Source organism: Sus scrofa, chromosome 12 (genome assembly GCF_054392235.1).
Source record: "Sus scrofa isolate SSC_HxYL_T2T_F1_AM1 chromosome 12, Sscrofa_HxYL_maternal_Yorkshire_Landrace_v2.0, whole genome shotgun sequence".
Lineage (NCBI taxonomy): Eukaryota > Metazoa > Chordata > Mammalia > Artiodactyla > Suidae > Sus > Sus scrofa.
This window is the reverse complement of record NC_139394.1, coordinates 6,181,529-6,208,403: the sequence shown is the minus strand read 5'-3', so window position 1 is coordinate 6,208,403 and position 26,875 is coordinate 6,181,529. Positions and strand designations below refer to the sequence as shown.

Here is a 26,875-nt window from a genome sequence, read left to right as displayed (position 1 = left end):
GCTGTGGTGCAGGTCGCAGACGCGGCTCAGATCCCAAGTTGCTGTGGCTGTGGTGTAGGCCGGCGGCTACAGCTCCGATTCGACCCCTAGCCTGGGAAACTCCATATGCCGCGGGAGCGGCCCAAGAAATGGCAAAAAGACAAAAAAAAAAAAAAAAAAAATTTTTTTACTTTTAAAAAAGGAAAGCATGGAAACTCCTGTTGTGGCTTAGCATTAATGAACCCAACTAGTATCCGTGAGGATGCAGGTTCAATCCCTGGCCCCACTCTGGGTTAAGGATCCAGCGTTGCCTTGAGCTGTGGTGTAGGTCACCAATGTGGCTCGGATCTGGTGTTGCTGTGGTATAGGCTGGCAGCTGTAGCTCCAATTAGGGCAGGGCAGCCCTACAAAAAAGAAAAAAAAGAAAGCTTATCAGCTATTAAACTGGCTAAACCAAGAGGGATCAGTGCCTACATACAGAAGGCTGGGCAGGGGCAGGCAGGCCTTTCTGGAACCTTGAAAAGGGAGGGCTGGAGATGAGAATAGATTTCAGATCCCTTGTCCCTGGGCCACCTTCTCCCGGGCCTGGGCCTCAGTGGGCAGAGGAGGGATGGGGGGAGGCCCGGGGCTGAGGCATCCCTCACCTTGCTCTTCCCCAGGAGGCCTCTGCAACCTGTGCTCGGACAGGGCCAACAAGGAGCACATTCTGCAGACAGGGGGCATCCCACTCATCATCAACTGCCTGTCCAGTCCCAACGAGGAGACTGTGCTGTCTGCTGTCACCACGATCATGTACCTGCTGAGCTCACCAGGCTTGGGCCCCCAGCCGGAGCTGACTGCCGTGCCCGTGGTGCAGTGCATGCTGCGCTTCTCCGTCTCAGCCAGCACCAGGCTGCGGAACCTGGCCCAGATCTTCCTGGAAGACTTCTGCTCCCCGAGCCAGGTGGCTGAAGCCCGCAGCTGGCAGGCTCACTCTGCCCTGGGGATCCCACTGCCGAGGACGGAGGCCCCACAGCAGCCTTGATCCAAGGGGAGGTCAGGCCACAGCACCCACCGTGCCAGAGACAAGACAGGACAGTGCCCCGGGGACCAGGGAGCAGGAGCAGCAGAGCTCCCTTGAGCACCTTCTCCCCGCCTGGCACTTTTCAGCTAAAGGTGAGCGTATTTATTTATACTCTGATGAAAGGCATCAGGAGATGAGTGAGGAAGCCAGACAGACCCCGAGACACAGGAAGAAGGAACCTGAAGGTGCCATTTTCACCGGCTGCCACTCTGACCAGCTAGAGGCGAAGGTCCTGCCTCCTGGCCACCCCACTGCCAGCTCTCACCTTGTGTCCCTAGATCCAGAGGCTCTGCAGAAGGCATCTCTCCTGAGGAGCAGCTAGGCCTGGGGCTTAGCACTTCCCAGCGTAAGGAACCAGGCATTTTTCCATAATGGAAGCTTTATTGTCCAAAGTATTTCAGGGCCCTGGGAAGCTGGGGAGGGGTTGCGCCCAGTGCTGGAGGCCAGGTACCTGCCCCACAAGCTTGCCAGGCTGGGCACATGGATGCTGACCTGGAACTCTAGGGCCCAGAGTTAACTGTTTATCCACACAGGCCTGTCAGCCAGGCACCATGCTGGGGGCTTCGAAGACCGAGACATGGTCCCTGCTCTTGGGTGCTGCAGCCGCCTGACTGCAAACCTGGCCATTGGGCATGAAGACGGAGGCCGTGAGGCCAGTGACACATCAGAATACAGGCACAAACTCCCAGAGCTGTGTTCTCTCCCTTCCCCACCCCAAGGCCCCTACCTGGAAGCCCTCGCCCGCCTCTGCCATCAGGGTTAGTGAGGGCGAGTCCCTGCCCCTGGCTTCAGGGATGCTCCGTGCTCCAGGGGACGGGGCTGGATTCTGACAAAAGCATGAGGCTGAGGCCAGTGCACACGGCTCAGCCCAGGGAAGAGGCACAGGCCCTCATGGAAAGTGAGCTTCGGGACCAGTGGAAGGTCCTGGCCCCCCTTCAGCACGTCTTCAAGGTTGACCTTGTACATGGCCAAGGAAAGGTGGGTTCGAGAGGAATGGGACTAAGGGACTGAGGAGGCAAGGAGGGAGGCGAAGGCCGCCCCCTCAGCCTGTTCCAGCCCCTGTAGGGCTCCTGCCCCTTCGCTTCCCAAATAAAAGGCCTTAAGAGAGCAGTGAGCAGTGCTTTATTTAAAAGGTTCCTGATTTCCCACTAGGTGGCCATGCAGCTACCCCGGGAGGTTCCAGAGGGCAGTGCTGAGGGGTCCCTGCCACCATGCTGCCCTGGCACCCAGTCGTGCCGGGGTTCCCTGCTGGCCTGCCTCCCCTTCCTCCAGATCCTGTCCACTGCCACTGCCCCTTGGCTCATGCATGCAGCAGACCCAGGCCGGGCGGGCCCCGCCACAGGACTTCCCGCTTGCTGTCTATAATCTCCTTCCAGTTGTCACTCCAGGAGAGTAGCCGCCTCCTGGTCGGGGGCAGGGCCAGGTGCTGGTTGTGGCAGCAGGTGAACAAGATGTGCTCCCAGCTTGGGGTCTCCTCTTGGCCTGTGACAGGACGCAGAGGAAGGCAGGGGACGCAATGGGTGACGTGGTGATCTCTACCCCCTCCCTCGTATCCCAGCAGGCCCAGTGCCCGGAGGGTGCCAAGGAAAATGGCTCCTACCTTGAATGGTGTCCTTGTCATCAATGAGCAGGTCCCCCAAGACCATGGTCTTGTCCCTCGTCAAGATAATGCGCTCCACAAACTGGGGCCCCAGGTGCTTCTCCACCCAGCCGTACTGTGTGGTGGGCACAAGTCTGTCAGGAGGGCCGGACGGACCCCGGAATTCAAGGCCAGCGAGCAAGTAGGTGGGAGGGTCTGCCGCCCTTGAAGCTATCGTCCCCTCCCCCCACCCCCACCCCCGACTTTGTGTGTTTCTGCTGGTTTCTTTCAAAGATGGGGCCTTAGGACCCTGGGTGTGCCGCCAGTGCCGCACCTTCTCGCGCACGCAGTGGTCATACTTGAGCAGCGGGCTGGTGCAGATGAAGACCTCAGTGCTGCGGGAAGGGGCGCGGGTCAGACAGGGTGGTGCCAGCCCCTGCTCCCCCCCACCTCCCTCCCGACCCTTCCTCACTCCTGCATGTCATTCATCTCCCGCATGGCTTCCAAGGCTCCAGGGATGGGCTCCAAGTTTAGGAAGAAGCCTGGGGCTTCATACACACTGGCCACTTTGTCCTGAAAGATACAGTGTTCCTGTCCTGGCTCTGCTCCCAGCCGATCTCGCCAGCCCCAGCGAGGACTCTCAAGATTCCTGGGGGAAGGGGGGCGCCTCGATCCCCACATCAGAGCCTCAGGGAGGGGACTTTGTTTAGGGGTAAGTACTCCTCCAGACTGTCTTGTCCTGGGACGAAGTGTGGATTCTGAAGTGAAAGCTTTGTCTCTGGACGTGGAGCACAGGCGGTCCTGACCCAAGGGGGAAGGCGCCCCACTCCCAGGTGCCCAGGAGGTTGGGGCTTCCCGTTTGGGACACTGGGGTCGGGGCTCCCGGTTCCCCCTGATCCTCGCCTCTCCCCCCACCTACCGCCAGGTCGGGGCGCAGGGCTCGGTACTGCTCCCGGGCGAAGAAGCCGCGGCGCTCCTCCAGCGGCACGTACGGCTCCCTGGGGAAGTTTCGCTGGAAGCCCCGCAGCAGGCCGGCCTCGAAGTCCGCCAGCACGCCGTCCATGTCCACCAGCACCCGCACGGGCCGCGCGTACCTTGCCGCCATCACCGCGAGGCACGGGCCGGCCGGAAGCATGGACGCGCGCGGAAACCCGGGCCGGAGCCGAGTTGAGCTCCGCGCCGGGACGGCGGCTTCCGGGAGGGGGCGGGGGGCGGGGCTAATTTGCATGGACGCCGGGTTGCCCCGCCCCCCGGAAGCACCGGGCCTCCCCCAGTGCCCCAGCAGCCGGCGCGGAGGTGGCCTGAGCTGCTCTTCTGGTCTGAGGCCGCGCCTACGTGCACCCCAGCCACCCTGCGCTCGGTGGCAGACGTCCTCGCTCACCTCAGACGTTTCTTGGGGCAGACCTTCCAGGGGCCCGGCAGAGGGTCTCTCCTAAATACAGATCAACGGCTTCTGAGAAGGAGCCAAGGCTGCTTAAACCCGTGAGCTGACGCCCCCTTTTAAGAATCCATCCCTGTCCTCCCTGCTTGTGGGGACTCTGGAGCAGAGCTCCCGCCACGTCAAGGCAGCACCAACCCAAGGCTCAAATCATGGGGACTCCCAGTGACCGAAGTGAATGAATCTGCTGAAGACAGCGGGTTCTTGTGAACAGAGCTCCTCAGACACCAATTCATAAACCAGAGCTGGCTTGAAACATGGGAGCATCTGCTTTAAGCATCCGGTTCACCTGGAGGAGGAGACTCAGGTAACCCAGACCATCCTCCTTTTTGTGGAACTGACACTCTTCTAGAATTGGAGTTATATCCTCCTCTAGAAAATGCTGAACGTCCGAATGTGTTATTGATTCTCCTTTTTGTAGATTTCACGTGTAAATTTCCTGACTACGTATAAATGTATTTACCTACAAACTAGATTCAGATTTGAGTTAAGTCACCCATCTTCCTGTAGTTTCCCAGTTGAGCACCCCAGTACTTCCAAATGGAACAGAAGAAGCTTTAGGAAGGGGAACCTGGTGATCAATTTTGAAATTCTACAATGGGCATTAGCAATAAATACAAAGCCACTGAGGTCACACAATTGTGTAAAAAGTCCACAAAATGCTGATTCTCCTGCTATCATCATTTTAAGATCATTCAACTTCACTTTGTAAACCCTAAGCTTTTTTTTTTTTTTTTTTGCTTTTCAGGGCTGCACCTGCAGGATATTGAAGTTCCCAGGCTAGGGGTCAAATCAGAGCTGTACCCCCTGGCCTGTGCCACACCCACAGCAACACCAGGCCAGAGCCGTATCTGTGACCTACACCACAGCCTAAGGCAACACAGGATCCTTAACCCACTGAGCGAGGCCAGGGATCGAGCCCGCATCCTCATGGATCTTAGTGGAGTTCGTTAACCGCTGAGCCAGGAAGGGAACCCCAAACCCTAAGCCTTCTAAGGGGAAAGTTCAACACCCTTAGCAAACATGTTTATATAGAATTTTCTGAAATGTGAAATAGTACCAAAATGACTGGCAGAACTGTCCCTCAGAGCACGTTTGGACTAGGCATTTACCTTCATGAAATAAAGACAAAAGCCAAGTTCACAAGTTGTAACACAAATGGGGGACATCTCTTTCCCAGAGCTCCATTGTTAGAGAGAAGGGTGCAGGTGCTCCACCTCTGAACTCCTAACTGAAACCGCAACTCAGGCTATGTGTAGGGCTAACCTGTCTTAGTGAAACTGGAAGCGTTCTGTAGCACAGCAATTAATTCTCCATTTTGCAAACGCTTTACACAATAAGGAAGAAAAACTTAGCCCAGTAATCTGTGATTACCCTCATTCTTCCCAAAGGAATGTCCATAGGTCAAATGAGCTGGTGGTTAGACATTATGCTTGAGTCATTTCAATCACGGCGGGGTTTTTAGAGGTGACCTCGTTCAAAGTTCCTTTTCTTTTAAAAACATTTTTATTGAAGTACAGTTGATTTCAAATGTAGGTTAATTCAATTAACCCAGTTATAGATATCTTTTTCATATTCTTTTGTAGTATTTGTCTTGTGGCTGCATCTGTGGAGCATGGAAGTTCCTGAGAAGAACCCTCACCACAGTAGCAGCCCGAGCTGCTGCAGTGACAGTGCTGGATCTTTAACCTGCTGCAGCGCAGGGAATTCCATCTTTTCCATTATGGTTTAGCACCAGATACTGAATATAGTTCCCTGTGCTATACGGTAAGTAGGACCTTGTTGTTCAGCCATCCTATAAATAATAGTTTGTATCTGCTAATCCCAAACACCCAGTTCTTCCCTCCTCTCACCCCCTTGGCAACCACAAGTCTGTCCTCTATCCTCTGTGAGTGCGTTGCTGTTTCATAGATAAGTTCATTTGTGTCTTTTTTGCCACACTGGCTGCATGTGTAAGTTCCTAGACCAGGGATCAAACCCAACCCCAGTTGCAGCCTGTGCTACAGTTGTGGCAAAGTTGGATTTTTTTTTTTTTTTTTTTTTTGTCTCTTTAGGGCCGTATCTGTGGCATATGGAGGTTCCCAGGCTAGGGGTCGAATCAGAGCTGTACCTGTCAGCCTACACCACAGCCACAGCCACTCCAGATCCAAGCTGAATCTTCGACCTACACCACAGCTCACGGCAACGCCAGACCCTTAACCCACTGAGTGAGGCCAGGGATTGAACCTGCAAGCTCATGTTTCCTAGTCGGATTAGTTTCCAGTGCGCCACGATGGGAACTCCCAAAGTTGGATTCTTAAACCCTCGGTGCCACAGGGAACTTGCTGTGTTTTAGATTCCACATATAAGTGATATCATATGGTATTTGTCTTTTTCTGATATACTTGACTTAGTATGATAGTCTGGAGGTCCATCCATGTGGCTGCAAATGGCATTATTTTCATTCCTTTTTATGGGTGAGTAGTATTCCATTGTGTATATGTACACCATCTTTATCAGTTCTTCTGTCAATAGATGTTTAAGTTGTTTCCATGTCCTGGCTATTGTGAATAGTCCTGCTATGAACATAAGGATGCATGTATCTTTTTGAATTACACAGCCTTTTCTGGCTATATGCCCAGGAGTGGCAACTCTTAGTTCAGGAACCTCCATACTGTTTTCCACAGTGGCTGCACCAATTTACATTCCCACCAGCAGCATAGGAGAGTTCCAGAAGTTTCATTTAGGACACTGAGTTCACAAATGACAAGCCCAAGGAATGCGGCTGGCTGGTCAAGGAGTACAGCTAGACTAAAACCAGGTCTGCAAGTTCCCATTGCGGTGCAGCAGAAATGAGACTGACTAGTATCCTTGAGGATGTGTGTTCCATCCCTGTGGGTCAGGGATCTGGTGTGGCCGTTAGCTCAGATCTGGTGTGGCTGTGGTGTAGACTGGCAGCTGCAGCTCTGATTCGACCCCTAGCCTGGGAACCTCCATATGCCACAGGTGTGGCCCTAAAAAGCAAAGAAAGAAAAAGCTAGGTCTTGCATTGCTCAATCTGGACATTAAATATAGCATGCTGACCTGGAACTTTCTGCCTAGAACCCAAGGAGCTTTCTCCCATCTTCTGTCTGCTGAATTACCTGAGGGGACTCAGATGCTCCTGTCCCCTTCTATTTACATGGGCCCTTTCTCTGGAGTCCTCTTCTTTGACCACCCACCACTGAGAAGCACCTTCTAAGCATGAGAGGACTTCAGATCCTGAATGTTACTGCCCAGCACAGGAGGGTAGGTGGTCGAAGAGTTGCAAGTGTGCTGGCTAATCATTATTTTGGATACCAATTATCCATATTATCCCTATATTTTATTACCATGTATCCATTAATTATCATTTTGGCATTTTGAACTGTGCTCTGACTTTTGCCATTTCTTGGGCCGCTGCCATGGTATATAGAGGTTCCCAGGCTAGGGGTCGAATTGGAACTGTAGCCGTCAGCCTACGCCAGAGCCACAGCAACATGGGATCCTTAACACACTGAGCAAGGCCAGGGATCGAACCCGCAACCTCATGGTTCCTAGTAGGATTCATTAACCACTGAGCCATGATGGGAACTCCTGTGCTCTCACTTTAAACCTGTTCCTTTAGAGAGGAGCCTACTTCCCTCTGGGCCTTCATTAGTCTTTTTGAACTTGAATGGCTCATCAGATCACTGGGCGGCAGGGTTGACAGTCACAAAGCAGAAGGCAACTCAAGAGGCAGAACTGCTGAAACAATCCCAGAAAGATGACACAGGACACAGTGTTTCAAAATGTGTACATTGTTTACTTTAAGCAACAATCCAGGATCGGAAATACAACACACATTGTAAGGATGAGACTTTCGACTCGTGGTCAAGCACCAGCATCATGCACACAGCTTCAAGGTATCTAAGAAGAGCACTGCCCGCGGCGGTCCTTTTGCTGAGAGGACCCACCTCCTTCCGCATGGTCCTGCCCTTGCTTCACCGCCCGGAACGCGTAAGTTTGAGTGAACACGGGAGCCATGCTCTGCATGGGAGCAGCAGGCTCTGCTCAGCCAGTCAAGTTAGTATCTGGCTTCAAGATTTCTTAAGGTTCAGAAATAAAAGGCAATCGTTTTTTTTGTTTGTTTTGTTTTTGCTTTGCAGGCAGCAAGGCATGAGAGGCAGGCCGCTATCGCTCCATATGGCACAGGAAGAGGCTTTGCGCAAGGGGCGCTGGCACAGAGGGCAACCCCAGGTAGGGTGGGCATCAGGACCACCTCGTTTGGGGGCCTGAAGGGACAGCGCTTGGGGACTGTTTACTGGTCTGTCCAATCCAGGCTTGGTCAACCCAAGTAAAGCTGACAAGAAAAGGGTTTTTAAAACCTCAGTACAAAAGATCCTCTAACACATTTGAAACCCAATTGTTTGTTCTTAAAAACACGGTACTAAGTGTCACAAAGCTTTCCCTCCAGTCTACTACTAGAAAACACTCATGCCATGGCCTACGGACCCAGAGGAATCAGGACAGACAGAGAACCTGTTCTTCCAAAAAACAAACAAAAAAAAAGACAGCAGTACATAAAGTGCTTCTTTTTTAATGAAACAAATCCAAAAGATGTACAGTCAGGCTCAAGTTGTGCAGTTCACAAGCATGGAGAAAACAAAGAAACAAAACGACAGCGTTCTGGGCAGACGGAGCTAACCCAGGACGAGGCTGGACTTGCCGCCAGGGGGGTTTCTCCGGGACGGCACGGGGGCCGGTGCCACCGGGCTGGGCACAGGGGCGGCGGGCACGGGCTTTTCCTCGCTCTGCCCCAGGCTGGCCTGCAAGTCCATGTCCACGTTTTCTAGGGAAACAGAATGAAATCAAGGCTAATGACTGTTCCCAGGGAAGATGAAAAGTCTAAGATGGGTTTTGGGGGGTTTTTTTGGCTGTGCCCGTGCCATGCAGAAGATCCCAGGCCAGGGATGGAACCTGCGCTACAGCAGTGACAAGACCCAGGCCTGACCCACTAGGCCACCACAGAACTCCATGTTTCTGTTTTGTTTTTGTTTTGAGGATAGTTCATACCATACCTAGAGCTACAAAGAAGAAACCAACAATCACCAACCATGTGGCCACTATCCAGAATTAACCACTGTTAATGATTTGCCATATTTGCCCCAGGTCTTTTGCTGTGTATATTCTTTTCTAAATGACATAAATATATGAAGACATAAATATGTTAAATGCGAACGTTACAGGTAAGCGCCAGGCTCCTGACCAACCCACCTCTATGTGGGTCTCCGATTCCCAGAGGCGCTGCTACCAGCTGGGTGCGTTCCTCTAGACCGTTTGTTTCATAATTTGTGTATTTTATTTCCAGCAAGTAACAGAGACTACTGTTTCTGTTATATTTAACATAAAGGATATCAACTTTGCTTTAAGCTATGCCCACAGCATGCAGAAGTTCCGGCCCAGGAACTGAACCTGCACCACAGCAGTGACAATGCCGGATCCTTAACCCCTGCGCCACCAGGGTACTCCTCAAAAAAAATTTTTTTTAAACCTTTGGAAACTTACCTCTATTTAAGCACATGGTTATAATTCACCTTGCTTGGAGTTCCCATCGTGGCGCAGTGGTTAACGAATCCAACTAGGAACCGTGAGGTTGCAGGTTCGGTCCCTGCCCTTGCTCAGTGGGTTAACGATCCGGCGTTGCCGTGAGCTGTGGTGTAGGTTGCAGACACGGCTCAGATCCCACGTTGCTGTGGCTCTGGCATAGGCCAGTGGCTACAGCTCCGATTCGACCCCTAGCCTGGGAACCTCCATATGCCGCGGGAGCGGCCCAAGGAAATAGCAAAAAGACAAAAAAAAATAATAATAATTCACCTTGCTTTATGAATTGCCTTACAGTATATAGAGAGTATATATGATTAATTCTCTACTGACTACAAAAAATTAGAACCAACCCAGCCATTCCAGAGCCGTAACATATACTCTGGAACATGTGCCTGTGGGCACAGGAGCTGTCTTGTTCAATTTGAACAGGTATCACACACTGCCTTCCCCAGTGGCTGTGCCAAGTCCTGCCCTGCTGCCCGGGTCACCGTATACTCGCCTCGAAGCTTGCCCTTTCCCCCACTGATCACCACGGCACCTTAATATTTGCCAAGCTGACAGGAGAAAAGTATTTCATTCCTGTTTTATGTTACACTTCCATGATTACAGGGTGAGGTTGATTTGTTTGTTAAACTGTGCAGATAAGCAGTTCTACGTTTGTTTATTTGTCTATTTGTTTGTTTACTTATTGTCTTTTTAGGGCCACACCCACGGCATATGGAGGTTCCCAGGCTAGGGGTCCAATCGGAGCTGTACCCGTCAGCCTACACCACAGCCACAGCCACTCCAGATCCAAGCCGCATCTGCGACCTACACCATAGCTCATGGCAACGCTTTATGGACACTACTCTGGTTGGTTAACCACCGAGCCACGATGGGAACTCTCTACACAGGCATTTATTGAGGAATCTACCTTTCCCTACTGATTTGTAATGACAGCTTAATCCTCTCACTTCCATTATATTAACTTGGCACTTTCCACATTAAAACCTTAATTAGTATATTATTATCTTATCCAATATCCTAAATATTGCTTGATTGATTCATGGACTGATTTGTGAAATTCCCAACAAGCATAGAGTCTTAACCAGGTAGTTTCCATTGATTCAAAGTCAAGAGTGACTTAGTACAAAAAAACAAAAACAAAACAAAAAAAAAACTGGATTTTCTGTGAAAAGTAATTTCTTTGAAGAGCTTAATAGCTTAAGGCAGGATATACTTTTTTTTTTTTTTTTAAATATATGGCTGCCCCCGCTAAATATGGAGTTTCCCAGGCTTGGGGTCTAATTGGAGCTGTAGCTGCCAGCCTACACCACTGCTCACAGCAACTCCGGATCCTTAACCCACTGAGCGAGGCCACGGAGCAAACCCACAACCTCACGGTTCCTAGTTGTATTCGTTTCCGCTGTGCCACAACGGGAACTCCAAGGCATGTTAGACTTAATTTAAAAAAAAATGCCAGGTCTCATTTTATTGTTAAATCATCCATGTAAATTTAGCTGCATATTCTAACACCTGCCTTAGACTAACCCCACCCTCCCAACACACACACAGGCATTTTTAGTACAAAAAATGAAATACTAATTTATAAGACTTGGAAGGAAAACTACCTTAAGGTTTAAAGACATTTATGCCCTTCTCTAATTTAGAAGCCCCCAAACCCAGGAAGTAGCAAAGCAGAGATACTGGTTGTGACATGTGGTATATACGAGCTTTGTACAGACTACACTGGACACTGACTTAACGTACTCATTTCGAAAACATGTACTTTTCTTAAAGTTCCTCAAAGACTAAACCTTAGAAGTCTACATTCCTAAAACCACTTGCAGCAAGTTTTGATTTAGCCAACCCAAACGGAGAAGTCCAAGGGGGAAGTCTTAGATCAGAAACACAGATCTCAGAACTACGCTATTGCCCCCCGCCTTTTTTTAAGGATTTTTAGTTTTTCTATTATAGCTGATTTACAGTGTTCCGTCAGTTTTCTACTGTGCTTACTGCTGCTTTTAACATTTCATTTTATGAATTTTTGGAACATTTGATAGAACTGACTTTTTTTGGGGGGGCCATTGGTGGCATACACAGGCTCTTCCTCCCGGGGTCAAACCCATGCCGCATGCCACAACAGCAACCGAAGCTGGTATAGTGACAACACCAGATCCTTAACCCACTGCGCCACAAGAGAACTCTGAAAGTACTGCCGTCTAAGGCATGTAATGTCCTGGTACTGAGCAGCTGCAAGTAAAAACCTAGTGTGCAGTTTTCCAAAATGACAGCACTCAAGGTTACGAAGCAAAGCTTGGAGAGAAAGGGTAGCCTCTCAGCTTCCTGTTACATAAGAAACAGGATCGAATGCATCAACATTAGATACCCAAGTCCTTAAAAAACCTAGGGAAGTATGTCCAATTTACTGCAAATACAAACAAAACCCAAGAACCCACATTTTAAAGCAACCCAAGATAGACGAATACAGACCATGAACTCAGCCGGAACCAGTATATCAACTCAAGCTGTTTCATTCCTGCTGCGAGGACGCAGCCCCCACGGCACAGGGTCTAACTGACCTCTCCAGTCTGGACTGAGTAGCTAATGAGTCCTTCTAAAGGACCCAAAATTACCTTGTGGCTCTAACGTGGCAGTTTATTTCCATAAAACAATTTTTACATAAATAAGCTCATTTTCACCAGTCTTGCATTTGTCTCTCATTATTAACAGAACTGTTTTGTCTTTCACAACTAGATAACACACCAAAAAAGAAAAGGGGGTGGGAAAAAGGCACACGTGGAGACTAGACAGCAGGCCTTGACTTAAACGCTCCCTTGTCCCGTCAGAAACACTCCAGCCAGAGAAATGGAGCTTTCTCTCATACATCATCTCATTAGTCTGAAATAAGTACAGGAATTGAGAGTAAGGGTAGAAACTTCTCTAGGACTTGAGAAAGCGTTTGTCAAGTGAATAATTAAAAAGTGGGGCTTGGAGTTCTTGTTGTGGCTCAGCGGAAACAAATCTGACCATGAGGAACCATGAGGCTGCAGGTTCGATCCCTGGCATTGCTCAGTGGGTTAAGGATCCATGAGCTGTGGTGTAGGCCAGCAGCCTGGGAATCTCCATATGCCATGAGTGTGGCCCTAAAAAGATGCATAAAAATAGCAGTGACTGCATCATCAAAAAAAAAAAAGTGGGGCTTAAACAAAGACACATCCACCATAACATACATTCTACATATTCCTGACTTATCTGTCTTTGGCACATCAATAACGCAACCTAACAGACACCAATGTCAGAAAAGAAAAAATGACTTGTCATCAGGGTCAGAGAAGCAGAGCCTCTAGAAACCAGAGCAGACCTTGGAAGCTGCCCAAAGGGAGGCAACGACTTGTGCCTGAACTTCCTGGACCTTCTTCCTTCTGAAAGATTTCCAAAGTCCTCCCTGTAGCCACCCCTGCTTAACTACCCCAAAGATGAAGGCAATATATCCAAACCATCTCTTCTTCTTTTTTTCTTTTTCAGCCACACTCAGCACATGGAAATTCCCAGGCCAGTGGCTGAATCCCAGCCACAACTGCAACCTACCACAGCAATGACAATGTCAGATCCTTCAAAACATGGTGCAAGGCTGGAAGTCAGACCCATGCCTCCAAAGTGACCCAAGCCACTGCAGCTGGGTTCTTAACCCACTGCGCCACGGCAGAAGCTCCCCAAATCTGTTTTACTTCAACTGAGCAGAGCAGCTTGGCTTTACAGTGAAGTTGGCCACAGAACTGGAGTTGACGTTCACTCAGCAGATGAGTCCTGAACGCTTATTCCCCCTGTCATTTCATGACAGATCAACTAACAGCAGCAGTCAGGACCACAGAATAATCAGGTGGCAAAACTGATGATCTTTTAAAAAAGGACTTTAGTATCAGTCACCTTCTAGTTCACCTGAAGAATCTATAACACCCTGAGCTGGGGCTGGGAGACAGGACTAACCATTAGGACAAATGACACGTCTGTTCATAACTTCAGGGCTTTCACACTTCTCAGTGTCCCCCAATTTCTAATTATATCCATTGGCCAAAATTAGTGCATAATGATTAGCTGATTCTTGCTAAAAAAGGTCTGATGGTGGAAATATTTCAGAATGCAAAAAGCAGTGGAATCAAAAAGCCTAGACTTTTTTTTAAAACCTCCAGAACAGTCTTTTTTATTTCCCCTTTTTTGGCTGCCCCTCAATATACGGCATTCCAGGCCAGGGATCAGATCCAAGTCACAGTTGCAACCTATGCCTCAGTGGCAATGCCAGGTCCTTAACCCACTGTGCCAGGCCGGGGACTGAACGTGTGTTCCAGAACTCCAGAGAAGCCTCCGACCCCCTTAAAAGACACAGCAGGAACTCCCAGAACAGTCTTTCAAAATGGGACAGGAGTACCCACTGTGGCTCAGCAAGTTAAGAACACAGGGTCCGTGAGAACCCCCGGCCTCGCTCGGTGGGTTAAGGATCCGGCATTGCCGTGAGCTGCGGTGTAGGTCACAGACACGGCTCGGATCCTATGTTGCTGTGGCTGTGATGTAGGCCAGCAGCTGTAGCTCCAATTCAACCCCTAGCCTGGGGACTTCCACATGCCATAGATGTGGACCTAAAAACACAAAAAATAAAATGGGACAAACGGTGCAGGAACAATAACTAATACACCTTCCTCCATGAGAATATAACCTGTCCGTGGGCAGAAAGCCCAGGCGACGTTCACGGAAGGTCCACGGATTTTCCTCCCACCATGTCCATCAACAGATGCCAAGAGGACAGGAATGGTTATTAAACATTCTGCCTCCCTGGAAGAATGACTCACAAATGGTAATGGCAGAAAAACGTCCTGAGGAAGCAGCCTCGTCCTCCTGGACCAGAGCCCCGGACACTGCTTCACTGCGTCCGTCTTGCCCTGACTGCTGCTGGCGGACAAACACAGACCTCTCGTCGCACCCACAGCAATTCTCTAGCACTTGTTAAAGAAGTGTCTGAGATTTAAAATAAATAAATGGTTGCGGCTCATTTGCACACATACGTGGCGATACGGGTGCTCACTGAAAATGCACACCTGCCCACAGAGGGCACTCGCGACGTCACAGGGATACCGGTGTGGCGCTGACTAAGCACCTCGGGTATAAAATGAAACGCGCATTGTAAATTACATGCTGTGGGCTGAGCCTGAAATGCCAGAGACTTTTACTAAAACCTTATCGATGAGCATAACAAATACCAACCTGACCAACCGCCTATGCCCTTCAAGGATTCCCTGGTGGCTTTCCTTGTGAGCGTGTTTCTAGCATTGCCCTCGCTGCAGGCCGATGCCAAGGGTGGCCATACCCACGAGCTTTCCAGACCCTTTCCCCTTCCTCTCCACCCAGAGGCTGCTGGCACTTGGGGCAAAGCCAGGTTCACTCCTCAGTCTCTTTCCTCAAGACATGATTTGAATTGAAGTTCCAATCTATTCTAAAACCATTTACAGACCAGAAACTGTAACACTTTCAAAAGTACTTACCGTGAATGTCACCTTCTCCCTGGGGGGGAAAAAAAATTCAATTTACTTCAGGTTTTAATTTTGCAACACACAAATAAACGAGTCATAGTTCAGACACACTACTGTCTATTTGAAGCCAAAGGTGAAACTGTGTGTGTCCCGCCCCCCACCAGCCACATCCACAGCATATGGAAGTTCCTGGGCCAGGGATTCAATCTGAGCTGCAGCTGTGACCTACACCACAGCTGCGGCAACGCCAGATCCTTAACTCACTGTGCTGGGCTGGGGATTGAACCTGTACCTCTGCAGCAACCCAAGCCACTGCAGTTGATTTTTTTTTTTTTTTTTTTTTTTTTTGTCATTTTCTGTCTTTTTGGATCTCACCTGCAGCACATGGAGGTTCTCAGGCTAGGGGTCAAACTGGAGCTGCAGCTGCCAGCCTACACCACAGCCACAGCAATGCAGGCTCCAAGCCACTTCTGTGATCTACACCACAGCTCACGGCAACACCGGACCCTTAACCCACTAATGGAGGCCAGGGCTCGAACCCGTGTCCTCATTATTAGTCAGGTTCCTTAACCACTGAACCACAATGGGAACTCCCTGCAGTTGGATTCTTAACCCAGTGAGCCACAGTGGGATATCCTGAAATTCCATTTTGATGCAGTGAGGTTCAGGGCCAGGCTGCCATTACAATAAGCAACCTTTATTTCACTTGGGACAATGCTACGCAAAAATGCTGCTGGATAAATTGCCCCAGTGCCAGTAACATTCCAAATACACCAAAAACCTTGACATTTATGCTGATGACCTGATATCAATGAGCACTTCAGAGGATCTTTGACCATCAGAAGGGAAACTGGAACACCTGTACTTTCACCCCCACCTCCTTTCTTCAAACCGAGCTGTTGAAGGGCCTCCATCAATTCCAAAGCCCTTCCACAAGCCTCCTCACTCAGGACTGACGCCTTCACGTGCCCTGAGATCCCTACTCAGGAGGACACTCTGCCAGGCTTTCCAGACACATCTGGGACTCAGGGGCCACTGCCACCTGCAGACAAGCAATGGTAACACCTGTGCTGCAGCCGCCTGGAGTTCAGCTCAAAACAGCTGGGCAACATTTGCCAACAACTAAAACAGTCCTTGAGCTCAGACGTGTTATGTATGAGATACATAGGAAGTGGGTGTGATCCAGTTTCAAAAATCAATACTCGAGGACAGAGACTAATCCTAATAGCAGGAGAGACATGTGATCAAAACCGTGACACTGACCTTCAGCTCTAAGAAGTCTCCAGAGTTTGCTTCAGAAGAGTTCCTTCTCTGGGGTCCAGATGACTCAGAATCTTCCCTGCCACCGCTAGACTTGGCACCTGAATCAGAACAGACTTTCTTGACGAATATAATGGAAAGACTTGCAGCAAAACACTATTTAATAAGTTAGTCTCATATTACAAAATGAGCAGTGTTAGGGAGGTAAAGTGATGGCTTAAAAATTCGAGAGTGGGGCTAAATAGCCCGACCTGATGGCAGTCCTTATTCTGTCCCATCACACACACTCCCAGAATGTCCCATTCCTTAGTCCCGGCCTTCCCAGCAGTGACAAGCTTTAATGGTCATTTATCTCGTCAGTGACAAGCTTTAATGGTCATTTATCTCGTCAGTGACAAGCTTTAGTGGTCATTTTTCTCGTCATTAAGCTAGATTTTGCTCATCAGAACAAAAGCAGCTGTCGGGTTGCTCTGCTGGGTCCATCCCTTTGACCAGTGATCAGACACAAGCAGTACCTGCCGACTTGGCCCAGGAAGGGGGATTGTCCTCAGGTGTCCCGAAGATGCTAGAGGCCATTTTGTTCCTCCTCACAGGTTGTTCTGTTGGTTCATCAAAACCTAATGAAAAATTGGATCCGCCACCTGGAGGCCGCAAAACCCTAGGAATGATGGCAAGACATCAATTTCAGATCCTGTCAAAACATTTCTTGGCATAAATGTTTTCAAACACCTTTCGTTTCATTCCCTCGCCCGTTCAGTCCACCTGCCCCCCTCCGAAAGAGAGCTGGGAGTGGGAAAACTAGCAATTGAGTCTGTCATGGTATAGATTCAGCGCTGGGTGTGAAGACATGAAATGCTGGTTTCCATCTGTGGCGAGGCTGTATATCACACCAGTAACAGGCTGCTGGCATCCCCTCCGAGGAAATGGCAAAGGCTAGTGGAATTTGTCTACCGGGCTCAGCTGGACACATCTACGAAGTTTAGAAGCACGTCTTGTTATTTATTTAAAAAGTGGTTCGGGAAGTTCCCGTTGTGGCTCAGCAGTTAACGAATCTGACTAGCATCCATGAGGACGCAGGTTCGATCCCTGGCTTTACTCAGTGGCTTAAGGATCTGGCCTTGCCATGAGTTGTGGTGTAGGTCGCAGATGTGGCTCAGATCCTGTGTTGCTGTGGCTGTGGTGTAGGCCGGCAGCTACAGCTCCCATACGACTCCTAGCCTGGAACCTCCATATGCCACGGGTGTGGCCCTAAAAAGCAAAAAAAAAAAAAAAAAAAAGTGGTTCCAGGATTCCCTTATGGCTCAGTGGGTTAAGGATCCAATGTTGTAACTAGTCTCTGGTCACTCTGTGCTGCAGGTTCAATTCCTGGCCCAGGAACACCCACATGCCACAGCCAAAAGTAAATAACTAAGAATTGGATCTTTTTTTTTTTTGCTTTTGCTTTTTAGGGTCGCACTAGGGTTACAACCACTGCATATGGAGGTTCCCAGGCTAGGGGTCAAATCAGAGCTGTAGCTGCTGACCTACACCACAGCCACAGCAACACCAGATCGGAGCCACGTCTGCAACCTACACCACAGCTCATGGCAACGCCAGATCCCTAACCAACTGAGTGAGGCCAGGGATCAAACCTGCATCCTCATGGATCTTGGGTTCGTTAACCGCTGAGGCACAAAGAGAACCCCCATTTATTTATTTTGTCTTTGGCATTTTTAGGGCTGCACTCAACCTCATGGTTCCTAGTCAGATTCGTTTCTGCTGCACCATGAAGGGATATACATTTTTATTTTCAAAGAAAAATAATTTTCCTTGGCTGTGCTCTGAGCATGTATAAGTTCCTGGGCCAGGGACTGAACCTGCGCCACAGTAGTAACCCAAGCCACTGTAGTGATGCCAATCCTTAACCCACTGTGCCACGAGAGAACTCCAATTTTCAACGAAATTTTAAAAACAGAAGAATATGGGAGTCCCCATGGTGGCTCAGTGGTAACGAACCTGACTATTATCCATAAAGACACAGGTTCAATCCCTGGCCTCACTCAGTGGGTTAAGGATCTGGCATTGCTATGAGCTGAGGAGTAGGTCACAGACGTGGCTCAGATCTGACATTGCCGTGACTGTGGCACAGGCCAGTAGCTATAGCTCCAATGGTACCCCTAGCCTGGGAACTTCCATATGCCACAGGGGTGGCCCTAAAAAAGCGAAAAAATAAAAATGGAAGAATACAGAGATCCCATTGTGGCTCAGCAGTCAAGAACCCAACTAGTATCCATGAGGATGTGGGTTCAATCTCTGGCCTCAATCAGTGGGTTAAGAGTCCGGTGCAGCCGCAAACTGCGGCATAGGTTGCAGACGTGACTTGGATCTGGCATTGCTGTGGCTGTGGTGCAGGCCAGCAGCTGCAGCTCCAATTCAACCCCCAGCCTAGGAACTTCCATATGCCAGGGTGCAGCCCCCAAAAGACATACATACATACATAAGGAAGAATATACATAGAAAGTTAACTTGATCAATTCAGAAGTCCAGGGAAGGCTGCTGGTGTCTCTCCTGTCTCCACATCTCTCACAAGCCTTTTATGCAGCTGTCTCATCATGCTCGGTGACGATCATGAGCGACTGGCCGGGGAGGAGGCCACAAGAAATGAAGTGCAGGACTCCGCAGCACGCGCTATACCCATGCAGCTTCAGGCACCATCTATAGCTTTTTTTCCTTTTTTTTGGGGGGGGGGGGCGCACCTGAGGCATATAGAATTTCCCAGGCCAGGGGTCGAATTGGAGCTGAGGCTTTCGGCCTACGCCACAGCCGCAGCAACGCCAGATCCGAGCCTTGTCTACGACCTACACTGGAGCTCACGGCAACGCTGGATCCTTACCCCACTGATCGAGGCCAGGGATCGAACCCATGTCCTCATGCACACTAGTTGGGTTCATAACCACCGAGCCACGACGGGGACTCCCCATCTATGGCTTTTTTCCAGGGAAATAGAGCACTCTCGCGTTTCCAGTCTTCCCACCACAGGTCAACCAACCTCTCCCCTCCTTGGAAAAGCTCAATTTAATCTGTCCCAACACCACTCAAAACACAGAAAATGGAGATGGTTTCATGGGAAGATTTTCCAACTACAGATTCACTTCCTTCATCGGTGATGGGACCGGTCTGTTCTTCTTAAAGGATTTCTTAAATCATTTTGAGTAAGAAACATTTTTCCAGGAAGGTGTCCATTTCAAGTTTCCAAATAAATGTGGTTGTCATTTGTAAACTCAGATCCTTATATTAGGAAAAATTAAACACTTCGGGTATAAATTCTCTTCAGAGAACCCCTCCAGAGGCCTTCCCATTTTGATATTTCACCATATTTCCATTCTAAATATTTTATTTCCATTATTTTCTTCTTTGACCCATAAATAACTTAAAAGTTTGTAATTTTCCGAACTTAAGGTGTTTCTATTTCACTGATTTCCAGGTTTTCATTATAACAGAGACAACAAAGTCTGTATGACATTGTTCCTTTGATATTTGATAAGATGTGCTTTATGTGGTCAATTTTGTAAAACTCCTTGAAAATGTACTTGAAAAGAATGTGTATTTGCCAATGCTCTATATGTCTATCAGATGAAGGCTGTTAATTGAGTTGTTCAAACCTACTTTTTTTCCTTTCCCTTTTTTTAAGGGGCATATGGAAGTTTCCGGATCAGAGCTGCAGCTAAGGCCTAACACCACAGCCACAGCAACTCAAGATCCGAGTCAAGTCTCCGACCTACACCACAGATTGTTTTTGGGGGGTCTTTTTAGAGCCACACCCATGGCATATGGAGGTTCCCAAGCTAGGGGTCAAATTGGAGCTGTAGCTGCCAGGCTACACCACAGCTACAGCCACTCGGGATCTGAGCTGAGTCTGCAACCTACACCACAGCCCATGGCAACGGCGGATCCTTAACCCACTGAGCAAGGCCAGGGATCAAACCTGCATCCTCATGGACACTATGTTAGGTTCTCAACCAGCTGAGCCACAACAGGAGCTCCATCAAACCTACTCATTTATTTATAAATATGTTTTATCGATTACTGAGATTCTGTTACCAACTCTATTATACAATGGGGGTTTTCTCCTCAGGATTTTGTCAAGATAGAGTTCGCTCTCAGAAAGACTACCATTGGAGTTTTTTGTTTTGTTTTGTTGCTTTTTAGGGCTGGATCCTTAACCCACTGAGCGAGGCCAGGGATCGAACCCTCAACCTCATGGTTCCTAGTTGGATTTGTTTCCGCTGAGCCACAAAGGGAACTCCACCATTGGAGTATTTTATTCAGTTCAGAACTGCATGGTTTAACTGGCTAGTCATTTTGATTAAACAAAACATATATTCCCAACTCATTTACCAAAATAAGTTCCAGCTAGGCCAAATACTTAAATTTAAAACCTGAAACTAATACAACTTTTTTTTTTTTTTGGTTTTTAAGGCTGCACCTGTGGCATAAGAGGTTCCCAGGCTAGGGGTCGAATCAGAGCTGCAGCCGCTGACATGAGCCACAGCCACAGCCACGCAGGATCCAAACCATGTCTGCGACCTACACCACAGCTCACGGCAACGCCAGATCCTTAACCCACTGATCAAGGCCAGAGGTCGAAAATGCAACCACTTGGTTACTAGTCGGATTGCTTCTGCTGTGCCAACATGGGAACTCCCTAATACAACACTGTAAACCAACTACACTCCAATAATTTTTTTTTTCAATCTAAAGACTAGGTAGATCAAATATTTCAAAATACTGTAAGAAAACATGTACGAATATAGTCTTAGTCTTAAAGAAAAGGGCTTTCCTTCTGAGTACAAGATGAAAGCCAGAAACCATGAAAAATGGACAGATTAAAACTGACAAAAACACACATTTTGACAAAGGATAATACAAATGCTTTTAAAAACAAAAGAGGAGTTCCCTTGTGGCACAGCAGGTTAAGGATCTGGTGTTGTCACTGCAGCGACCCAGGTTGCTGCTGTGGCTAGGGCTCAGTCCTTGGCCTGGGAACTTCCACATGCCATGGGTGTGACCAAAATAAAAAAATTATCAAAAGAATCACAAGAGAAAAATAGACAAAAGGTACTAATGGACAATTTAAAACTATGGATAGTCTCTCCACATTAAAAATTCAAATTAGCAAATAAATGAAGTTTGAAGCAAAAGGATTTTTTTTTTTTTTGCCTATTAGACTAGTAAAGATGAAAAAAATGCCAGTTTCTACTATGAATTAAAGTGTGGGAATATAAATTTGCACAAACTTTCTAAAGAACCTTTTGATGAAATATATCAAGTCTTCATGTTTGCATCTTTTTTTTTTTTTTTTTTTTTTTTTTGTCTTTTTGCCTTTTCTAGAGCCGCTCCCTAGGCATATGGAGGTTCCCAGGCTAGGGGTTGAATCGGAGCTCTAGCCACTCACTGGCCTATGCCAGAGCCACAGCAACGCGGGATCTGAGCCGCGTCTGTAACCTACACCACAGCTCACGGCAACGCCGGATCCTCAACCCACTGAGCAAGGCCAGGGATCAAACCCGAAACCTCATGGTTCCTAGTCGGATTCATTAACCACTGTGCCACGATGGGAACTCCCATGTTTGCATCTTATATGAACCAACCTTTCTGCTTCTAGAACTTATCCTAAGTAGAAAATCAGATATATATGTACAAGGATACTTGCAGACGAAAGGCTTGGTTAAGCCTAAGCAAAATAAGCAGCAGAACTGAAGGAAATCAGACAAACTTCGCTTCTCAGCTGTATCCAGTTTTTAGCATCTTCTCCAACCTAGTCAGGCAACTTCATTCACTGTTCCAGGAACTGTTCTGGCTTATCTCCACCCTCAGAGTATTTACCCCCATATTTCCTCCTGCCCAGAGGACTCTCCACCCTTTCCTCGGTGGCTATGTCAAACTCCAGCCCATTTCTTAAACCTCCGCCTCTTCCATGAAGCCCTCCTGGATCTTGAACAACTAAAACGTAGGACATTTAGAGGAAAGCATGTTAGACACCCTCTCCTGGTCACCAGCTCTTCCTGTAAAAGCCAAGGAGGAAGTATTTTTGGCTCGTGGGTCATTTTTGCAACTATTCAGCTCTGTCACCTAGTGCAAAGGCAGCCACTAGTGCAAAGACAACATGAAAATGAATGAGTGTAGCTGTGTTCCAATAAAACTTTATTTATGGACACTAAAATCTTATTTTTGTGTCATGAAAAAGATTCTTCTTTCTTCTTCTGACCATTTAGAAATGTAAAAAACCTAGAGATGAGGTGGGAGGGAGTGGGACGGACGGGGAGTTTGGGGTTGATGGAGGCAAACTGTTACCCTTGGAATGGATGTGCAATGGGGTCCTACTGTGCAACACGGGGAACTGTGTGTTCTGGGTCACTCTGCTGTAGAACAGACATTGAAGAAACATTGTAAATCAACCCTACTTTTCTTAAAAAATACATTTTAAAAAAAAACAACTAAATGTGAAAATCAGGTGCCAGCTGGGCTTGGTTCTTGGGCGATAGATAGTATGCTGGGCTCTGTTCTGTCTAGTTCAACAGCCTTATTTTTCAGGAGAACAAAGTCAGGCCGTGAGAAGCTCTAAAAAAACTGCTCAACATGAGTTAAGTGACAGAAATGGGGCCAAAACCCAAATCCTCCAGTCCCTGGCAGGCACATAAGTGCTGAAACAGGAAAACCACTCAATGCCATTTTTCTCTTTAAGCTATTATGTGGTTGGTGCTTTGATTACTCTTCTTACTTTTTAGTCTTAGACTGAATATATTTCTTCTTCTTTTTTTTTTTTTTTCTTGTTATGGAAATTCCCAGGCTAGAGGTCCAATCGGAGCTGCAGCTGCCAGTCCACACCACAACCACAGCAATGCCAGATCCGAGCCACGCCTGAGACCACAGCTTATGGCAACCTGATCCTTAACCCACAGAGCAAGGCCAGAGATCAAACGTAAGTCCTTATGGATACTAGTGGGGTTCGTTACCTCTGAGCCATGATGGGAACTCCTGAATATATTTCTTTCTGGTTTGTTTTTTTTTTTGCATTTTAGGGTCACACTAACAGCATATGGAGGTTCCCAGGCTAGGTGCTGAATCAGCGCTGAAGAACATTTACACCACATCTACAGCAACTCGGGAACCGAGCCACGTCTTCAACCTACACCACAGCTCATGGCAACGTGATCCTTAACCTACTGAGCAAGGCCAGAGATCGAACCTGCGTCCTCATGGATACTAGTCAGATTCGTTTCCACTGAGCCACGACAGGAACTCCCTGAATATATTTCTTATACAGGTTCTCATCCTCCCCTAAACCTAATAATTCATGTCTATTCATAGTAAAATTCAATACTTAATTTACACTAGATTAAAATTTCATTATTTTCCCTGTAAGGGAGAAGCCCCACTGTGGATGCTTTTATAACGTAAAACATTTAAAACCCCCACTGTTTGTAAGTCTCAGGTTTTAAATATCCACTCAGATTAAATTTATTATATGAATTAAGATAAAAGTGTTAGGGTGTTTCCCAGTAGCTCAGAGGGTTAAGGATCCAATGCTGTCACTGCTATGGCGCAGGTTTGATCCCTGACCGGGCAACTTCCACATGCTGCGGGCACAGCCAATTAAAAAAAAAAAAAAATGTGTTCAGGCATACCCCTTATAAAGATAATTTTAGGTTTGCTAATTAAATTGCTTAACTCCTAATTAAAGGTACCTTATAAATACTTAATAGGCTTTCATGTTAAAGTTGGAAGCCACTGGGTTTTTAGCATTTAATGCCTCAAATCAACAGATATTTGAAATATTATAATCAAAAGTAACTGGCTTCACTGTCATTCCCTCATTCCCTAGAGACTGAATGATTTTCCTTACTATGATAATTAAACTCTCATGAATTATTTTAGTCAGCTGGAAATCTTGAGAACCCTCAAGAGCCAGGAAATATTTTTTGGCCTTAAAAAAAGAAAAGACACTAGAACCCAGTCACCAGCATAAAAGAAAGTCGAAGCTCTGACCAGAAGCTCTGACAACTTTTTAAAGGTCTGTGTTCCTCCCGCAATAGCAGGTACTACCTACTCGGATGACGTCAGTGTTTTAGAGCCCATTTGTAACAGCGAGACATCCCCAAACAAAGGACTTGGATCCTAAGACAGAAATTATTTCAATTTTATTTTTTAAGATTCTGCTATTTTTTTTCTGGACCATACGTATGACAACTAAATCAGGATTACATTATCTGAGACGCCACAAAAATATGTCTAGGTACCGAGGAGAGCAATTTTCAAAATATTACTCTTCTTCTCTTCTCTCTTTAAATCCTAGAGCTCCCATATGATCTTTGCAGATCATTCCCTACCAGACTAAATTTATAAGGGTTTTTGGAGCCAGGAAAATGTTACTGAGGAAAAGAAGTTTAGCAGAATGAGGTGAGATTATACAAGGAAAGGTAGGAAGTAAATAAAAGGACAATGCCACAGTCTTGAGATCACAATACTGGAGGAAATTGATGACAAAAGGCAACTTGAAACATTTTTTTTGCAGAACCAAAAACCATTTCAGTCTTACACGTCAAAAACACAGATCAAAAAAATTTGTATGAGAATTCATTCGACCTGGTTAAATTCTTTGTGAAACACTAAACTGTACACAATCCCAAAGGATTAAAAAAACTCAAGGTTTTTTTTAATATAATGTGTAAATTTTCACATTCCAATCGCTAGTCTGACCAGCATAGAGTTGACCTCTTGGCACAAAATGAAAAAAAAAACCCAAGATTCAATGTGTTCCAGTGTCCTCAAAAAAAAAAAAAAAAAAATGATCTCATTGGAAGGATGACAACAGAAGAGGGAGTGACCAGTATTTTCGTAGGTCTATCCTGCTCAAGTTCCCCTTCCTCCCAGTAACCCACTAATTGAGTTTTTTAAATCTGTCCCATTCTTTTCTGCATTTTGAAAGGAATGAGTTGAAAAGGGATGTCATTTCTAACTCTCCTTCCTAAGACTCACTGCAGAGCCTGCTTTTTGTCCCCAAGCTGTCCAACTCCTGGGAGACACTGCTATTTCACGGCTGTCTTCTTAGCCCCACAAAATGGCTCCCTTTGTGCCACCTGCCCAGGACCCCAAAGCTGGCCACACATGACTGCGAGTCATGATCAATAAAGAGATGCTCAGAAAAAGTGGAATCTAAGCTTCCTCCATGCCTTGAGCAGGATCCCAGAGATGCCTTTATCCCACCTTAAAAAACAGCGTGCATGCAATTAGCCAAGACAATGTGGACATTCCCCACCGCATCCAAACCCTTCCGCCAAGTTAGGCAAGGGCTTGGAAAAGGGTCCCAGTTCAAACACCGTGCCCAGGGCCCTCTTCGACAAATGCAGTGGCAAGAGTGACCAGAAAGGCCCCGGATACGCAGGTGGAGATAGTACGGAAGAGACAATGGATGTCTCCGGCCCCGCCCAAGAACAGAAAACCTCTTCCTGCAAGCAAACCAGGGCCAGAGATGAACTCATTTGGCAAACGTCAAACGGGGAAGGCAAAGAGGTGGGATGCAAAGACCGAGGTCCGAAGGTTTGAGCGCAGAAAACCCACTCGGAGCGACTCGCTCCCCCTCCCGTTCAGAGGTGGGCGCGCGAGGGGAAGGAGCAGGGGTCTTTTCTTTGTTAGCAAAGGAGAGGCACTTCGCGGAGGGCTGACGGCTGGGTCCTGAATAGGGGTGGCGGTCGCGATGACCGGCCCCGCCCGAACACAAATGCTACATGCCATGCGGACCCGAGTGGGTAGGAGCTCGACAGACCCGATCACTGCGGCTGCGGATCTGACCATCACGCCGGGCGCAGGGCCGCCACCTGCCCTGGGCCAGAGTCACGAGCGCGTGGCCAGGAATGGGACAATGGGCACGGATCGAGGTGCCCCGCGAGCTACCCAGGCACCCGGAGCCCAAGACCACCTCCCCGGGGCCAGGCAGGCCACGCCGCAAAGAGGAAAAAGCGAACCCTCTCGGCACGTTCGTATTGGCAAAAAAAACCTCCGCGCCCTGAGCGCGAGCGGCCCCAGCCCTTCACAGCCCCTCGCTCCGGGGGAGGAATGAATGGGAGAGGAGCAGGAATCGGGCGGGGCCGGCGCGCTGGACTCGCCGGAGGCACAAAGGCGACGCCGGTAGCCGAGCCCCACCGCCGAGCTGGGAAGGAGCGCAACGCCTGGAGCACGTTACAGCCAACGACCGGCCGCCAGACCCGCCCGGCCCCCTTGGGCAGCGGCCCTCCAGCCCAATGAGCCCCGCCGCCTCACCGGGAGCTATTCCTGCTGTTGGGGTCGACGCCCTTGAAGGTGGTGGTGGTGGTCATGGCGCCAAGGAGCGAGGTAGCGAGCGAGAGAGCAGAACGCCGAAAGGGTCAGGTCTGAGGAGCGTAGGGTAGCTCCCCAGCCCAAAGCCGGCAACCGCTGCAGGAACCTCCGCC

General features: G+C 48.2%; 3 protein-coding genes and 1 long non-coding RNA gene across 5 annotated transcripts in view; 2 read left to right on the top strand and 2 right to left on the bottom strand.

The window, feature by feature from the left end:
• The window catches only part of ARMC7 (armadillo repeat containing 7), an 18,955-nt gene extending 16,805 nt beyond the window's left edge, over positions 1–2,150 (top strand). Inside the window, exon 3 of the mRNA NM_001243806.2 lies at positions 639–2,150. Coding sequence (NP_001230735.1) covers positions 639–1,003 — 365 coding nt within the window. The 3' untranslated portion in view covers positions 1,004–2,150. The remainder of the gene's footprint in view (positions 1–638) is intronic.
• On the top strand, positions 884–14,678 carry LOC145303669 (uncharacterized). Its single transcript, NR_201494.1, has 7 exons — positions 884–1,134; positions 1,321–1,388; positions 1,576–4,366; positions 5,646–5,826; positions 7,871–8,055; positions 8,205–8,295; positions 14,411–14,678. It is a non-coding gene; the product is annotated as an uncharacterized LOC145303669 (long non-coding RNA).
• Positions 2,142–3,819, bottom strand: NT5C (5', 3'-nucleotidase, cytosolic). The gene is made up of 5 exons (NM_001445384.1): positions 3,541–3,819; positions 3,094–3,194; positions 2,956–3,016; positions 2,643–2,757; positions 2,142–2,524 (listed from the first exon to the last, which is right to left on the bottom strand). The coding sequence occupies exons 1-5, from the start codon at positions 3,754–3,756 to the stop codon at positions 2,343–2,345; spliced, it is 675 nt and encodes a 224-aa protein (NP_001432313.1). The 5' UTR covers positions 3,757–3,819; the 3' UTR covers positions 2,142–2,342.
• JPT1 (Jupiter microtubule associated homolog 1) lies at positions 7,841–26,875 on the bottom strand. 2 transcript variants are annotated; one of them, XR_014820350.1, is made up of 5 exons: positions 26,706–26,875; positions 16,922–17,064; positions 16,410–16,507; positions 10,411–15,177; positions 7,841–9,833 (listed from the first exon to the last, which is right to left on the bottom strand). XR_014820350.1 is itself a non-coding variant. In NM_001048069.1 (5 exon segments), coding segments are annotated over 5 exon segments (465 nt in total). In that variant the 5' UTR covers positions 26,762–26,790; the 3' UTR covers positions 8,632–8,738.

What these genes read in the sequence shown, in the direction of transcription:
- NT5C (NM_001445384.1), bottom strand. Translation starts at nt 3,756, where the DNA reads ATGCTTCCGGCCGGCCCGTGCCTCGCGGTGATGGCGGCAAGGTACGCG. An exon ending in CCCTGCGCCCCGACCTGGCG is followed by an intron (nt 3,195 to 3,540) that starts GTAGGTGGGGGG and finishes TGTATCTTTCAG; the next exon opens with GACAAAGTGGCCAGTGTGTA. An exon ending in GAGATGAATGACATGCAGGA is followed by an intron (nt 3,017 to 3,093) that starts GTGAGGAAGGGT and finishes CCCTTCCCGCAG; the next exon opens with CACTGAGGTCTTCATCTGCA.